General features: G+C 52.7%; 1 protein-coding gene across 4 annotated transcripts; it reads left to right on the top strand.

Moving 5' to 3' along the window:
• The first annotated feature begins 38 nt into the window (after positions 1 to 38).
• Positions 39 to 16,188, top strand: FLT3LG (fms related receptor tyrosine kinase 3 ligand). Of its 4 annotated transcripts, XM_047710838.1 has the most exons (9): positions 39 to 236; positions 5,662 to 5,742; positions 6,333 to 6,399; positions 7,211 to 7,321; positions 7,815 to 7,868; positions 8,096 to 8,239; positions 8,661 to 8,799; positions 12,538 to 12,719; positions 15,866 to 16,089. In XM_047710838.1, the coding sequence occupies exons 1-9, from the start codon at positions 160 to 162 to the stop codon at positions 16,070 to 16,072; spliced, it is 1,062 nt and encodes a 353-aa protein (XP_047566794.1). In that variant the 5' UTR covers positions 39 to 159; the 3' UTR covers positions 16,073 to 16,089. The 4 variants fall into 4 exon arrangements, with proteins under 4 accessions (XP_047566794.1, XP_047566795.1, XP_047566796.1 ...); XM_047710840.1 differs by lacking the exons at positions 39 to 236; positions 5,662 to 5,742 and adding an exon at positions 5,820 to 6,019; XM_047710839.1 differs by lacking the exons at positions 39 to 236; positions 12,538 to 12,719 and having other exon boundaries at positions 4,406 to 5,742; positions 8,715 to 8,799; positions 15,866 to 16,188.
• The last annotated feature ends 499 nt before the right edge of the window (positions 16,189 to 16,687 follow it).

A 16,687-nucleotide genomic window follows, 5' to 3' on the forward strand; every position in this document is an offset into this window, starting at 1 on the left:
AGAGACTCAGCAGCCGGGTGGGCTGGCTCTGGTACAACACAGTGTTTGTCAAACAGATAAAGGGAACTCTGAGAAGCCCCGGACAGGACCCCAGGGCCTCTTGTTTCCCCCCGGGGTCTTCTCCATCCTGAGGCTCTCGCTCTTTGATTTGCTCTGCCAATGCGTCGTTTCAGGATCCGTGGTGTGCTGGTACAGAGTAAAAGCACAGTGGCTCTCAGGAGTAGGATAAAGGCCTGGTAAGTAACACTCGCAGGTTCCCATTGGAACTGGGACATGCTCCCACCATGTCAGATTTCCAGCCCAGATGACTGAACAACAAACAGGCTGACAAAATTCCTGATTTTTAACCGTCCTTTCCCATGAACCCATCTGAGTGGCTCCGGCACAATGCCCGTTTCAGAATTCTTTGGATGCCGGGACCCCCTTCATGCTAGCTTAGGATAAGAGGGAATTTTCTGGAAGGCTGCAGAGACCTCCCTCAGAAAATAGGGCAAGACATGCATCTGAGGGGCCCCAGGTCCTGGAGAAACCAAAGGTATGCAGGAACCAGGACTGGTCCTTTCGTGGAGGCACATGATTTCTGGGGTCTTTTTTTCCTTCCTCCTTTTCTTTTTCCTTCTTTCTCTTTGATCTCTGGGGCTTTTCTTTCTTTTTCTTTTTAATAGTTTTTTTTTTTTTTTAAGGTTGTATTCATTTATTTGGGAGAGAGAGAGCGAGCGTGAGAGGGGGATGGTGAGAGGGAGAAACAGACTCCCCGCTGAGCAGGGAGCCCAATGTGGGACTCAATCCTGGAACTCCAGGATCATGACCTGAACCAAAGGCAGCCGGTTAACCATGTGCCACCCAGATACCCCGTCTGGGGCTTTTCTTTTCTTTAACTTTCTTTTCTTTTTTTTTAAAGATTTTATTTATTTATTTGACACAGAGAGAGATCACAAGCAGGCAGAGAGGCAGGCAGAGAGAGAGGAGGAAGCAGGCTCCCTGCCGAGCAGAGAGTCGGATGAGGGGCTTGGTCCCAAGACCCTGAGATCATGACCTGAGCTGAAGGTAGAGGTTAACCCACTGAGCCACCCTGGTGCCCCTAACTTCATTTTCTTTCATAATCTCTATACACAACATGGGGCTTGAACTCATGACCCCAACATTCAGAGTCCAATGCTCCACTGACTGAGCCAGCCAGACGCCCCATCTCTGGAGTTTTCTGTCCCTACCTGTCTGCTTCTGTCACCTCTTACAGCGATGTGACTTTTGGAAAGCTTCTTCACTGCTCTGCACCTGTTTCCTCATCTGCAAAATGGGACTAATAGTTCCAACCAGACTGATTGACTTGGTGGGTACACGGGACATGCTTTGTGAATGCTTGCTGCTCGGTAGAGGTTAATTCTGTCATGAGGCAAATGGGAATAGGCAGCCAGCCTCCTGTCAGGATCTGACTAAGGTTGGGTGGAATAATTACCTCTCCCAGGATCTGGATGTTTGGAAAAGAAAGGAATGAGAGAGCTGGAGGGAAGTCCCTGGAAGGCTCTTGTTCCCATCTGTGGTTTGACAGTTCCCCCCAGGATCCCATGGGCTGCCTTAATGTCCTTCCTAGTAATCTTGTTGCTTTAACCAGCGGAAGGTGACCGCCAGCCAGGTCCACAACCCCCCCAAGTCCAGAGCCCAGGCAAGTGTCCACGCTGCTTCCAGGGAGAGAAAATCTGATTGGCCAGCTTGGGTCAGGCCTCTACCTCTGAGCCAATCATCTCTGTCCTGGGAGGTGGGCAGGAGGACCTGGTCTGAGCAGCCTCCAATCAGGCAGCAAATACCCAGTGAGCGCTGGCCGTGAGTGAGGCGCTGTTCTAGGTGCTGGTGAGACCGCTGGCCTCAGGAGCCCGTGTGCTAGCAGGCGACAGGTGTATTAGGCTCCTGTCGCTGCTGTAACAAAGTTCGGGCCTTAAGTAAAACAACACAAATGTATTATCGTAGGGTCCTGGACATCAGACGTCTGAAGTGGGTCTCACTGAGAGAAAATCAAGGTGTCAGCAGGACTGCATTGCTAGCTAGAGCCCAAGGGGAGGGAGAATCACTTTCCCTGGTGCATGACCGCCTAACACTTTTTTTTTTTTTTTAAGAATTTATTTATTGGGGCGCCTGGGTGGCTCAGTGGGTTAAGCCGCTGCCTTCGGCTCAGGTCATGATCTCAGGGTCCTGGGATTGAGCCCCACATCGGGCTCTCTGCTCAGCAGGGAGCCTGCTTCCCTCTCTCTCTCTCTGCCTGCCTCTCCGTCTACTTGTGATCTCTCTCTGTCAAATAAATAAATAAAATCTTAAAAAAAAAAGAATTTATTTATTTATTTGAGAGCACAAGCGGGGCGGGGGGTGACAGGGACAGAGGGAGAAGCAGGGGCTCCCCACTGAGCAAGGAGCCCATTGTGGGGCTTGATCCCAGCACCCTAGGATCACGACCTGAGGCGAAGGCAGACGCTTAACTGAGCCACCCAAGCACCCCCTGCATCACTTCTCATTGAAAGCAGTGGCCACTCGAGTCTTTCTCTCATGGCATCACGATGACTGTGATCTTCTCGCCTCCCTCCTTCCCTTCCAAATCCGTCTGTGGTGACACTGGACCTACTCAACCCATGATAATCTCCCCATCTCAAGATAATTAACAAAGTCATATATGCAGAGGCCCTTTGGCCATGCAAGGGAACAATCAGAGGTTCCAGTGGACATCTCCAGGGCTAGGTATCCCGCCCACCACAAGAGGAGAGAGACTGAAAGCACGTGAATAATCCAGAAGCATCTGTTCAGTGCGACAAGGTATCTAAGCCAGGCTGAACGTGAAGTGAAGAGGGCAGGGAGCAGAGATGGCAGGTGTAACAGGACAGGCGAGGCTTTGCTGCATTAACAACCCCCAGACCTCTGTGGTCGTCAACCACAAGTTCATTGGTTGCTCACACTAGCTGTCCATTAGCAATGGCAGGGGCCCTCTGTTCATCAGAGCCACGCAGGCTCTGCTGATGTGATTCACGTGAATTAGGCTGACGGAGGCCCAACTCAACATGGTTTCTGCCATTAAAGATCCACTCCCTGCCCCGTTAATCTCATGCAGAAGTGATGCTTGTCACTGTCCTCCTCACTCTCACTCTCATTGAACAAAATGAGTCATGTGACCGTGCCTGAGGTCCCCCCCCCCCCCAAGCAGGGTGCAAGGAAGGACAAGGAAGGACAGCCAAGCAAGAGATTCCCAGACGCACAGATGTGGAGGAGACTTCATATTTTCTTATTTGCCACCTCAGCCCTCGATTTGGAGTTGAAGAAATTGAGGCTTAGTGAGGATAAGGGGCTGGCCAAGCTCCCACAGTGACCCAGCCAGGGTTGGAAGTGACTCTTGCCAGGCCTGACGCGATGAGACGTATCTCCTGGGTCCTCTTGTGTGTCTGGCCCTGGCAGGGCAAAGCTGGAAACCCAAAGAAAAGTCAGACCCAGCAATCCAACAAGCCCCCAGCCTGTGCTCGGAACCCATAATCCGTACATCTGTGGAGGGGATGCGGGACACCGGGGACCCAGAGGAGCCCTCGCGCCAGGCTGGATTTGGAGCTGAGGACTGAGGATCTTTTCAAGGGTTTGGGGAGGGGGGTGAAGGGGAAGAGATAAAAGGAAAGTGGGCCCTGTGGCAGAACGGCTGGAAATTTGTCCTAAGGGCAATAGAGAGCCACAGAAGGTGTGTGAGCAGAGGAGAGGTAGGCTCAGCTCTGGTTGGAAGACAGAAGGTAAGGTGACATGTACTGTAATAAGAGAGGAAACTCAGGGTACTTGGGGTGCCTGGAGAAGGCACCCTACCCAAACTATGTGAGTGTGTGTGTGTGTATGAGGGAGGGAAAGATGGGTGGTGGCTACCTTCCCAAGGAAGTTGCCATGAGTGTTGAAGTTTTTTTCCAGCTTTATTAAGGTATGATTGACAAGGAAAGATTATATATGTTTTAGATATACAACATGGTTTTTAAGTGTATGGAACATGGTAACTTAATATACCCATACATTGTAAAATGGTTACGGTGATCAAGTTAATGGACACGCCCATTGCTTCACAAAGTTACCTTTTTGTGCCTGATGAGAACACTTAAGATCCACTGTCTTAATCAAACTGGAAACAAAATTCAGATATACCCAAAAGCAAAGCAAAAACCAACCTCTAGGAAACTTCAGATGGACAATACAGTATTGATTTTTTGGTTTTGTTTAGAGAGTTTATTATTATTTTTTGAGAGAGAGAGAGGGAGCAGGGGCAGAGGGAGAGAGAGAATCCCAAGCAGCCTCCACGCCCAGTGCAGAGCCCGATGTAGGGCTCAATCCCACGACCCTGAGATCGTAACCTGAGCCGAAATTAAGAGCTGGATGCTTAAGCGACCGAGCCAGCCAGGCGCCCCAATACAGTATTGTTATTTATCGTCACCATGCTGTACATTGGATCCTCAGAACTTTGTGAGTTTTGACCAACATCTCCCCATCTCCCCTGCACACACACACCCCAGCCCCGGGCTGGGGCTAATCGCTGGCGCTCTGAACTGCCTTTTTTAGATTCCACATATAAGTGATACCCTACAAGACTCATCTTTCTCTGGCTTATTTCACTTAGCATCACATCCTCCAGATGTATCCACGTCATTGCAAACAGCAGGATTTCCTTCTTATTATGGCCGAAAGAGATTGCATTGTGTGTGTACACCACATTTTCTTTTTCCATTCACCCATCCATCAGCGGACCCTTAGGTCTTATCTTGCTATTGTGAATGAGGCTGCAGTGAACAAAGAGATACCTCTTGAGAGACTGATTTCATTTCCTTGGGACAAATACCCAGATGTGGGATTTTTGCCTCATGGGGTAGATCTATTATTTTCACAGTATTTTTTTTTGAGAAAGCATCATACCACTTTCCATAGTGGCTGCACCCATTTACATTGCCACCAGACCTTAATCGACTGAGCCACCCAGGCCCCCTAATACTTTTTGATGGTGACCGTCCTAACTGGTGTATGGTGATCTCATTGTGGGTGTGATTTGGTTCTCCCTGATGATGAGTGCGTGCACTGTATCCAGAAAGACCATGAGGATCTGATCTGGCTAGAGAGCAGTCCAGGCAGAGGAGAGCATGTGCAAAGGCCCGGTGAGAAACAGCCTGGTGAGAACTTAGTGGTTTGAATGGTCAACCCCCCACCCAAAAGATATGTCCACATCCTTACCCCCTGGAACCTATGAATGTGACTTTATTTGGAAAACAGTCCTTGCAGATATAATAAAGTTGGGGATCTTGAGCAAAGATCATCCTGGGTTATCCAAGTGGGCCCTACATCTCATGACGAGTGTCCTTACAAGGGACACCCAGAGGAGAGACACTTCTAGAGAAGAAGGCCAGGTGAAGACTGAGTTGGGGATGGAGGTATGCAGATACAAGCCAAGGATCCCTGGAGCCCCCCAGGAACTACCCTTAGCCCACACATCCAAGATGGTGGTGAGACTATGTCACAAGGGGCAGTCCTGGAGGCCAGGGCAGGACAGCAACAGCAGGGAGGTCTGTGGGCACCGCTCGCGGTGGGGATGCCCTCTATTGGCCCCACACGCACCCTTCACCTGCCAACCCCCCACCCCGCCTCGACCCCCTTCTGTCTCTCCCTTTCCAGGTTCCATTCCACTCCGTCCAGTGCCCGGCCCTCCTCCTCCTGGCGCCTCTGTCCATCTCCGGCCAGTCTTCCCTATACAAGGCAAGGATGAAGGCCCCAGGCTGGCCGCCTCCTTGCCCTGCGGTCATTGCTTCCGGCTGGGGGCAGCTCCCCCTTCGTCGTGTGTCCCAGCCAGAGCTTCGACCCAGCTCAGGACTCTGGGGGCGCGAGTCCGCCGCCACCTGTCACCACCAGGTGGCGCCCCTCGCTTCAGCCAGATCCACCCCAGCTCACTGTCGCCCCCCAAAATTTCCTTTCGCTTTCGATCTCTGGCTGTCACCCTGTCTGGCCCCTTCCACGCCCAGCCGGGGCAAGCCTGGTGCGTGAGGAGAAATGGACTCCGGGTCCCCGAGGGGCGGGGCTGGGGTCCCCCTCCTGGATGAGGGAGGAGGGATGGGGGTCAGGTCGCAGGGTCCCTGGCCTGGGAAGGGTTCCGGGGACCGGACGTCGGGGTTCTTAGAAGGGGAGATGAGTTTTCACCATAACTGGGGCTCACGCAGGAAGCCCGAGGGAGTAGGAGGCGGAAACTTAGCCACATCAAGGAGCCAAGGGAGGGGTGGGGAGGTGAAGGGGCGGGTGAGGAAGGGGCTGGGGTGTGAGGGTCTGAGACTCCCTCTTCTGTCCCCTCCAAGATCCGGCCATAGGCATGAGGGGCCTCCGGCCGAGATGATAGTGCTGGCGCCAGCCGGGAGCCCAACAGTGCGTATACCTGGGGGACAAGGCAGGGGAAAGGCAGAGCAGTACCAAGGTGGGTGGAGCTGAGAGAGCAGATGCACAGAGGAGGGGGAGAGAGCAGATGCACAGAGGAGGGGGACATGGACAGGGCTAAGGGAGAGAAGGAAGGGGTGGGGCACGTGCACAGGGCAGGGGAACATGCAGGGGGTGAGGACATGGGCAAGGGTGGGGGATATGGGCAGGGGTGTGACATGGATGGGGCGGGGTACATGCACAGGGGTGGGGAACATGGGCAGGACAGAGGGACATGGACAGAGGAGGGGGGACATGGGCAGGGGTGGGAACATGGACGGGGTGGGACATGGACAGGGCAGGGTATGTGCACAGGGGTGGGGGACATGGACAGAGGAGAGGGGCATGGACAGAGGAGCAGGACATGGACAAGGGTGGGGGACATGGGCAGGGGTGGGGGAAAGAAATGGAGGGAGGTGGGTACAAACCGGGAAGGCAGGACCCAGGCGGAGGGAGAAATGGGAGAGAGGAGCAGAGAGGGAAAGCCTGGGGCTGAGGCGAGCAGAGATGGGAGCCTCGGGCGCAGCTGGCAGATGGGGAGAGGAGCCAGAAGGGCCAGCGTAGAGGCAGAGAGGAGACTGGGGAAGGCTGCTCCCAGAGGGACACGGAAGCCAGAAGGAGGAGGGCCGAGCCCTGGACGGGAGGGAATGAGACCTGGAAAGGGAGAAAGACGGCAGAGAGAGAGATGGGGGCTGCAGGGGCGCAGGCGAGGGGTGCGTGTGGAGCCAACAGAGGGCGCCCCCGCCCCGTGTCGCGCCCCCAGACCTCCCTGCTGCTGCTGCTGCTGCTCAGCCCTGGCCTCCGCGGGACCCCCGACTGCTCCTTCAGCCACAGCCCCATCTCCTCCACCTTCTCGGGCACCATCCGCAAACTGGTGAGGGGCTTGTCCCGGCCTCCCTGGGCGCCTGCCTGAGGCCCCGGCTCTGTCACTGGGACTGAGCTCCCCGTCTAGGTGTCCTTCTTTAGGGTTCCCTGTCCCCTTTCTCTGGTTCATTGTCCCCCTCTCGGGGTCCCTGTCTCCCCCCTCTCTCTGTGGGTCCCTGTCACTCTCTGTGTCCTTGTCCTTGTGTCCTGTGTCTGTGTCCCTCTGGCTCGCTGTCCTGCTTTCTCTGAGTCACTGTCCCATACTCTCTTCATTGGTTCCCTCTCTGTGGGTCTCTGTCCCCCTCAGCTCACTATCCCACTCTTTCTCTGGCTCGCTGTCCCCCTCTCTCTGGGTCCCTATACCCTGCTCTCTTCATTTGTCCCCTCTGTGTGTGGGTCTCTGTCCCCTTCGGCTTACTGTCCCCCTCTTTCTCTGCCTCTGCGTCTCCATAGTTCTGTTTTCTCCCGTCCTCAGCCTGGCCTGACCCTGTTTTCTCCTGCAGTCTGATTACCTGCTTCAGGACTACCCAGTCACCGTCGCCTCCAACCTGCAGGACGTGAGTCACCGATGGGTGGGGCTAGGGCTGAGGTGGGAAGGAGAGACTTGAGAAGCACCGCCCCTCGGGGGACCAGTTGGCTGACCCCTGCCATCCCCTCCTCCTCCTCCTCCTCCCCCCCCCATCCCGGGGACTCCCAGCCCCAGCCCCTCACCCTTCCTGCCCCACCAGTCCAAGCCCCCAGCCACCTCTTCTGGGCGGACCCGAGCTTGGGCTGTCTCTCCCAGGACGAGCTCTGCGGGGCCTTCTGGCGCCTGGTCCTAGCCCAGCACTGGATAGGACGGCTCAAGGCTGTGGCCGGGTCCCGCATGCAAATCCTACTGGAGGACGTCAACACGGAGATACACTTTGTCACTTTATGTGCTTTCCAGGTAAGCCCTGAACTTGGGGACAAGCTAGGGGAGCGAGTTGCCTTCCTGGGGATTGGAAGCCAAGCTATGCTAGACCTTGCTGGAGATTTCCTTTGACTAGCAACCCAGGGGAGGTGGGGCTAGAACCCCCAGCCCCCTGGGAACCCCCTTGCTGGAAAGAGCACTTCTCCAGGGACTAAAGGAGGGTGGGGGTCCTGGGCCCAGTGCACCGATTCCGAGTTTATTTCTCAGGTCCTATTGCTGGGCACTGCGGAGGGGTTCTCTCCCCCTAGCAACCCCTGGGGGCAGTGGTCCGAACTCCCTCTGTGACCCAGGCCTCCAAGGGGGGGCCCCCGGTAGGCATTGCCAGGCAGGGAAGGCCCTTGGCCTGAGCAGACTGTGGGGGCGAAGCCCTGGTGACGTCTCCCTCCCCTGCCCCCAGCCCCTCCCCAGCTGTCTTCGCTTCGTCCAGACCAACATCTCCCACCTCCTGCAGGACACCTCCCAGCAGCTGGCGGCCTTGAAACCCTGGATCACCCGCAGGAATTTCTCTGGGTGCCTGGAGCTGCAGTGTCAGCCCGGTAAAAGCCCCCCCCCCCAGCATCCCCCAGCCCCCCTCCCCTCCCCCATCCCACAGCCCCTCACCCCCCTGTCCTGGCCAGCCCAGACCCCACCCTGCTCCCACTGGCTGTGTGACTTTGGGCATGTTCCCCCAAGTTCGGTCCTTTAGCTGGGCCTCAGTTTCCTCACCGTAACAAGGCAGCCCTATCCTGTAGAAACATGGCAACCTCTTGTGTAAGTGCAGATTCTCTAGCAGCCAAGATTTTTTGTTTTTTATAAAGATTTTTTATTTATTTATTTGACAGAGAGAGAGATCACAAGTAGGCAGAGAGGCAGGCAGGGGTGGGGGTGGGGGGAAGCAGGCTCCCCGCGGAGCAGAAAGCCCTATGCGGAGCTCGATCCCAGGACCCTGAGACCATTACCTGAGCTGAAGGCAGAGGCTTAACCCACGAGCCATCCATGGGCCCCTCTAACAACCAAGGTTTTTAAAGGTTTTTGTTTTTGTTTTAAGTGAATTCACTCCCCCACCCCCGCCAATTGAATGTTCACGGTCGTTATTTTTGTAGGAAATGAATGGTGGTCTTGTTTTTAAAACGTTTTCTTTTGGAATCATTCTAGATTCAAAGAAGGGTACAAAGAAATTGTACAGGGGGTGGGGTGGGGGGCTGGTCCTGGACGCCTTTTACCCATGCTTCCCATTCCTGATAGCACGATAGCCACACCAGAAATACGGCAGGGTCCAGTCCTGCTCTAGAGTCCAGAGTTGATGCCCAGTTTACGAGTCACGCATGCGCACTTGTGTGCCCTCGCGTGCGTTCACGAGCACGCGCGCGTGTTGGTACCTTAGGGCTGGCGGGACTAAGTAGCGCGAACTGGGTGATCGTAACAACAGACGTAGATTATGTCACGATTCTGGAGGTCAGAAGTCTGAAATCAAAGCGTCGGTAGGATTGGCTCCTTCCCAAGGCTCAGAGGGAAGGTTCTGCTCCAGGCTTCTCTCCTTGGGCTTTGCGGATGGCCATTTTCACGTTCACCTGGCTTTCTCCCTCTGTGCACGCCTCCGTGTCCAGATTTCCCCTTTTTATAAGGACACCTGTCATATGGGCTGAGGGGCCCGCCCTGATGACCTCATTATAACTTGATTCTTGGTGTAAAGACCCTGTCTCCAAATGAGGTCGCCTTCCAAGGTACTGGGGGTTAGGATTCCAATGTATGAATTTGGGGGGACACAACTCACTCCCTAAAAGCATAGATGTCTTTGCAGTTTATCATACGTGTGGCTTCTTGTGATCCCCACCGCAATCACACGACTTAACTTGACCCCCTTTGAATAATTCCCATCCTTGGCCCTGGACAGCAGCAAATCAGTCCTTTAGAACGATGCTATTGGACTTCATAATTTTAAAATTATTATTCTTTTAAAAAGATGTATTTATTTATTTGACAGAGAGACACACAGCAAGAGAGGGAACACAAGCAGGGAGGAGTGGGAGAGAGAGAAGCAGGCTTCCCGCAGAGCAGGGAGCCCAATGCAGGACTTGATCCCAGGACCCTGGGATCATGACCTGAGCCGAAGGCAGAGGCTTTAACCGACTGAGCCACCCAGACGCCCGTTTAAAATTATTCTTAATAGGGACACCTGGGTGGCTCAGTTGGTTGGACGACTGCCTTTGGCTCAGGTCATGATCCTGGAGTCTCGGGATCGAGTCCCGCATCGGGCTCCCAGCTCCGCGGGGAGTCTGCTTCTCTCTCTGACCTTCTCCTAGCTCATGCTCTCTCTCACTGTCTCTCTCTCAAATAAATAAATAAAATCTTTTTTTTTAAATAAATAAATAAATAAAATTATTCTTAATAATTCATCATTGAGGGGTGCCTGGGTGACTCAGTGGGTTAAAGCCTCTGCCTTCGGCTCAGGTCATGATCCCAGGGTCCTGGGATCAAGCCCCGAATCGGGCTCTCTGCTCATCAGGGAGCCTGCTTTCCCCTCTCTCTGTCTGCCTCCCTGCCTACTTGTGATCTCTCTCTCTGTTAAATAAATAAATAAAATCTTTAAAAAAAAATTCATCATTGAAATCACAAATCATATTTAACCAAATGTCTCCAAAGTAGTACTATTTGAACACATACCTGATACTGTATTTTCGATTCTATTTTGTTTTGTTTTGTTTTAAAGATTTAAAGTATTTTTTTAAAAATTAGTGAGATATTTTACATCCTTCTGTCCCCTACTAAGTCTCTAGGAACAAGTGTGTATTTAACAAGGATGGCGCGTGGGAATTCAGAGTCGCCAGAGACCATGTGTCAACGGCCCCACGGCTTTAAGGGATCAATGAGAAATAATGTCATCAGAGTATGTGAGAGACTATGCGCTGTGGATACTTGACTTGGCCCAGCATATTAAGGTTTACTTTGGGGCACCCGGGTGGTTCAGTTGGTTAAGCTTCTGCCTTTGGCTCAGGTCATGATCCCGGGGTCCTAGGATCGAGTCCTGCGTTGAGTTCCCTGCTCAGCAGGGAGCCTGCTTCTCCCTCTCCTGGACCCCCATTTGTGTGTTTGCTCTCTCTCTCTCTCTCTACAATAAGTACAGAAAATCTTTAAAAAAAAAAAAAAAGTTTACTTTGTGGCCAAGTCCATAACCAGTTCTATAACTGACCCTATCTTAGGAGGAACAGAAAAAATGAGATTAATTTTCTTGGCAGGATCAGGGTTGAGTCTGTGTGAATGTATTCTCCCCACCTTACCCTGGTATTATTCGGAAGCTTTCTGTCCTTGTGTTTGGTACTGCATCTGTCGAGTTCTCGTCTTTATTTTTCTTTTTAGTAATCTCTACACCCAAGGTGGGGCTCAAACTCGCAACCCTGAGGTGAAGAGTCCCTCGCTCTGCCGACTGAGCCAGCCAGGCTCCCCTGAGAGAGATATTTAAAAACCTTCCCCTCTAATTTTCTTACTTTCTCCCCATACTTCCAATCATCTTCCCCTCTATATTAAGCTTCATTGCTCATTTGTATTTACATTTATTACTGTTTGTTCATTTGACCACATTTTATTAGGCACCTCCTGGGTACCCAGCATTGGCGACACAACTCAGAATGAGACCCAGGTGCTTGCACGTGTGGGGTTGACATGCTAATTGAGGCAACAGGCAACAAACATGCAACCAAGTAATTAACAGGAAAAGATCTGAGTGTACTGAGCCCCATGCAGGCAAATTACAACAGGGTGATCGAATCATGGCGTGAGGTGGTTGGCTGGAACGTCGCTGAGGGTTGGGAAAATGAGAACAGCCAGTGCAAAGGCCCTGAGGCAGAAACCTGCCTTCATGTTTAAGGAACAGTGAAGAGGCACATGTGCCTGGAGTCCGGCAGGTGAGGGGAAGAGAGAGCAGCGGGGTGGGGGTATAGAGGGCACAAAGACCCCAGAGCCCACAGGGAGATCACAGCCCACTGGAGGAAAAAGAGGAATAAACAAATCAATACATAAGCACTAGAAATACATATGTCAAATTGTAAAAGAGAATGCAAACTGGCCGGTACCACACTGTTCTAAGAACTTCCCGTGTGGCCACTCATTTAATTTTCGTGACCACCTTACCCAGTGGGTATAATGAACACCCCCATTTTACAGGTGAGGAGACTGAGGCACAGAAAGGCAGGTGGCCCACCTCAAGTCACACAGCCAGCACCGGGCCTGCTTTGGTTTCCTTCCCTTGTCTGGCCCAGCCCTTCTCCTCAGTCACCCAGCCTCTTCTCTCGCCTCAGACTCTTCCACGCTGCTGCCCCCAAGGAGTCCCAGAGCCTTGGAGGCCACAGCTCTGCCAGCCCCCCAGGCCCCCCTGCTGCTCCTCTTGCTGCTGCTGCCCGTGGCTCTCCTGCTGATGGCTGCTGCCTGGTGCCTGCACTGGCAGAGAAGGAGGCGGAGGACAGCCTACCCTGGGGAGCAGGTGAGTCTGCAGGTGGACAGAGGGCATGGGGAGGTCTGGGGGGTGGCAGCCTCAGGTGACCTGTGCCTCCAGTCTCCAGAATGTCCTGCCCCTGTGGCTCGTGGAGTGTGGACTCATCTTGGTGAACCCTTCAGCAGGCTGAGAACCCTGGACTTCGTGGGGGGGGGGGGTTGGGGCCAGGAGGGAGGACAGACTGGAGGCTGGCTGAGGGTCCAGGGTGAGAGGACAAGGCCTGAGTCAGGGCTAGGACCAGCATCATGGGGATGGAGAGGAGGGTCAGGCAGAGTCAGGGGTCAGGGATCAAGAAGGACAGGGCTGGAAGGTCCACAGCTGGCTCAGTCAGTGGGGTATATAACTATTTTTTTTTTAAGATTTTATTTTATTTACTTATTTGACAGAGAGAGATCACAAGTAGGCAGAGAGGCAGGCGAGGGGGCAGGGAGCAGGCTCCCTGCTGAGCAGAGAGCCCAACACGGGGCTTGATCCCAGGCTTGATGGAGCCCCGCATTGGGCTCTCCGCTCGGCGGGGAGCCTACTTCCCCCCCTCCCCCCCACCTGCCTCTCTGCCTACTTGTGATCTCTGTCAAATAAATAAATAAAATCTGAAAAAAATAATAAAAATGAAAAATAAAATAAAATCTTAGGGCACCTGAGTGGCTCAGTGGGTTAAGCCTCTGCCTTCGGCTCAGGTCATGGTCCCAAGGTCCTGGGATCGAGCCCCCGAATCAGGCTCTCTGCTCGGTAGGGAGCCTGCTTCCTCCCCACCCCTCGCCTGCCTCTCTGCCTACTGGTGATCTCTGTCTGTCAAATAAAGAAATAAAGTCTTTTTTTTTTTAAAGATTTTATTTATTTATTTGAGAGAGAGAGACAGTGAGAGAGAACATGAGCAAGGAGAAGGTCAGAGGGAGAAGCAGACTCCTCATGGAGCTGGGAGCCTGATGCGGGACTCGATCCCGGGACTCCGGGATCATGACCCAAGCCGAAGGCAGTCGTCCAACCAACTGAGCCACCCAGGCGTCCCAAGAAATAAAGTCTTTAAAAATAAATAAATAAAATAAAATCTTAAAATAAAGGACAGGGCTGGAGACTGACAGGCTTGGGCAGGTGGCACAGATGACCCTGGGTCTGGCCCAGTGGGAAAGGTGGGTGAGCAGAGAGATTAGGGAAAGAGGGTGAGCTCAGTGGGGATGGGGGAGGCTGTGAGGGTCCCCAGGGGAGCTATTTGGCTACAGGAGTCTGCAGGCCCAAAGAGAGTGGCCTCCTGAAGCAGGCGGAGAGAACCACCTCTGCAAAGCCCTCCAGGTGTGAAAAAGCTCTGGGTGTTCCAGTAACTTCAGCGAGCCCGGGGTGGGTGTGAGTGTGGGTGGGAAAAGTCTAGGCCTCAAAGATCAAGCAGGGGAGCTGGGACTTCCTGCCCAGGGCAGCAGGGAGGCAGGGGAGGTGAGTGATGGAAGACAGGTGTGGAGGCAGGCGGCAGGTGGGCCAGGAAGGAGGAAGCTGGGGAGGCCCTAGTGGGCTCTTGATGGGCCCAGAAGGTTCTAACAAGAAACATTTTGCAATAATTGCTGGCACATACAATGCCTCAGTGATACAGCCCATATGCTGGGGATTTCTACAAATTAATTTAAATGAGAAGCTGGTGCCATGATTATCCCGTTTCACAGAGGCTGAAACCAAGGCACAGAGAGGTAAACAATTTGCCAAAAGTCACTGAGCACATGAGTGACACAACCAGGATTTGACTCTGGGCATTCTGGAAATCTAAGCTTTTCATTCTTCTGCCTCAGTTTCCTTATCTGTACAAAAGACTCTAATAATAGTCTTTCTGTCATAGAGTCATCTGGAGTTTAAGTGCATGCAAAGCCCTTAAAGAGAACACAACGGAAATCATCACAAGCCATACATGTTGTTGAAAACTTTCGAATAATTGGGGCACCTAGCTCTCTCAGTCAGTAAAGCATGTGACTCTTGATCTCAGGGTTGTGAGTTCAAGCCCCACATTAGGCATAGAGATTACGTAAAAAAATTTTTTTTCCCCCAGGGGCACCTGGGTGGCTCCATCAGTTGGCATCTGACTCTTGGTCTCAGCTTGGGTCTTGATTTCAGGGTCATGGGTTTGGCCTGCCTTGGGCTCTACAGTGGATGTGGAGCCTACTTAAACAAACAAAGAAAACAAATAACTTCCCCTCTACTTAAAGTTCTTGAGGGGCGCCTGGGTGGCTCAGTGGGTTAAAGCCTCTGCCTTTAGCTCAGGTCATGATCTCAGGGTCCTGGGATCGAGCCCCACATCGGGCTCTCTGCTCAGTGGGGAGCATGCTTCCTCCTCTCTCCCTCTCTGCCTGCCTCTCTGCCTACTTGTGATCTCTGTCAAATACATAAATAAAATCTTTAAAAATAAATAAATAAATAAGTAAAGTTCTTGAAATTTACATTTGCGAAAGTAGACTGACCTGCTCAAGTTTTGAAAAAAAAGGAGAAAGAAACAAGTTTTCCAAGTACCCAAGATCAGTTTCTTTTTTTCTTTGGGGGGATTGGGGGGATAGAGGGAGAGAGAGATAATCTTAAGCAGGCTCCACGCCTGTGGGACTCAGTCCCCCAACACTGAGATCATGACCTGAGCCAAAAAATCAAGAGTCGGATGCTTAACTGACTGAGCTACCCAGGCACCCCCAGGATCAGTTTCTAAATTTAAGTGATTTTTCATTTCAGCACTTGTTTCTGTACAGTAATTTTTATTACAATATTTTTGGGAAAGGGTAGCCAGTTGGGAAGTTTTCCTCATATCCTTGCTCCTATCCACTCTGCTTCCCTGCTCTTCTAATAAGCACACTACCAGTTTAAGTTTAAATTAGGTAAAATGTAAAACTCAGCTCCTCAGTTACCCTGGGCACATTTGGAGTGCTCAGTATTCCCACGTGGCTGCTCAGTGGCTGTGTGGGAGAGCACGGATCTCACCGGTTCCATCTTTGCAGAACTCTGCAAAGTTCTCTTGGACAGTGATGCCGTGACACATAGTGGGCACTCACTGGAAATGGAATTGTTTGCAGTACTGAGTCTGTGCAGAGCGCTGAGCTTGGTGCTCTCCTCTGTGCACGGATCCCCAGATGGCCCAGTGAAATGGACACATCTATCATCCCATTTTACAGAGGAGGACACTGAGGCCCAGCGAGACGAGTCACCTGCCAGAGGACACAGAGCTGGAACTCCGAGGAAGTCAGCTAGAGACTGGTCCCTTCCTCCACAGCGCTGCCCCGCTCACTCTCTCCCCAGGATGGAGGCAACGCCAGCCCCCAGCCCCAGCCCCAACTATCGCCATCTGTACAAAGTCCTTGTCCCCAGGAAATTGTATATAAATCATCCTTTTCTACCAGCTCTGGCCAGGTACTGTCTGTAGATGGGACAGGGGGTGTGAGTCCTGGTTTTTCTGTTAATGCAAAGTTTCATCTGGTACCGAGAGACCCCCGACAGGGGCCTGAGCCAGTGAGTGGCAGCCCTGGACCCTGACCACGTCAGAAGGTGGCCTGTCGGGGCTCCTGATCTATGCGGGAGAAGACTCGAGACCCAGGGAGCTTCGGTTGAGCAGGACACACGTTCTAATGTCAGCAGTCCAGGCACTCCGGGAGCCCGCGGCGGGTGACCTGACCCAGCCCGAGATCCCAGGACGCGCTTTGGAGGAAAGGACTCTTGAGCCAAAAAGTCCTGGGACTGTGAGAGGTCAGATCTGAGAAGGTAGGGCTGGAGGGGGGCCATCCGAGGCAAGCGGTACAGTCGAAGAGAAGACCCAGCAGTCATCTGGAAGTCACTCCCTTGTATACTCTTAGATCTCATAGGGAAACCTACTTCCACCTGTGGGGTTTTTTTGTTTTTGTTTTTGTTTTTTTAATTCATTTGAGAGAGAGAGAGAGAGAGATCACAAGTAGGCAGAGAGGCAGGCAGAGAGAGAGGGAAGCAGGCTCGCCGCTGAGCAG

Source organism: Lutra lutra, chromosome 17 (genome assembly GCF_902655055.1).
Source record: "Lutra lutra chromosome 17, mLutLut1.2, whole genome shotgun sequence".
Classification (NCBI taxonomy): domain Eukaryota; kingdom Metazoa; phylum Chordata; class Mammalia; order Carnivora; family Mustelidae; genus Lutra; species Lutra lutra.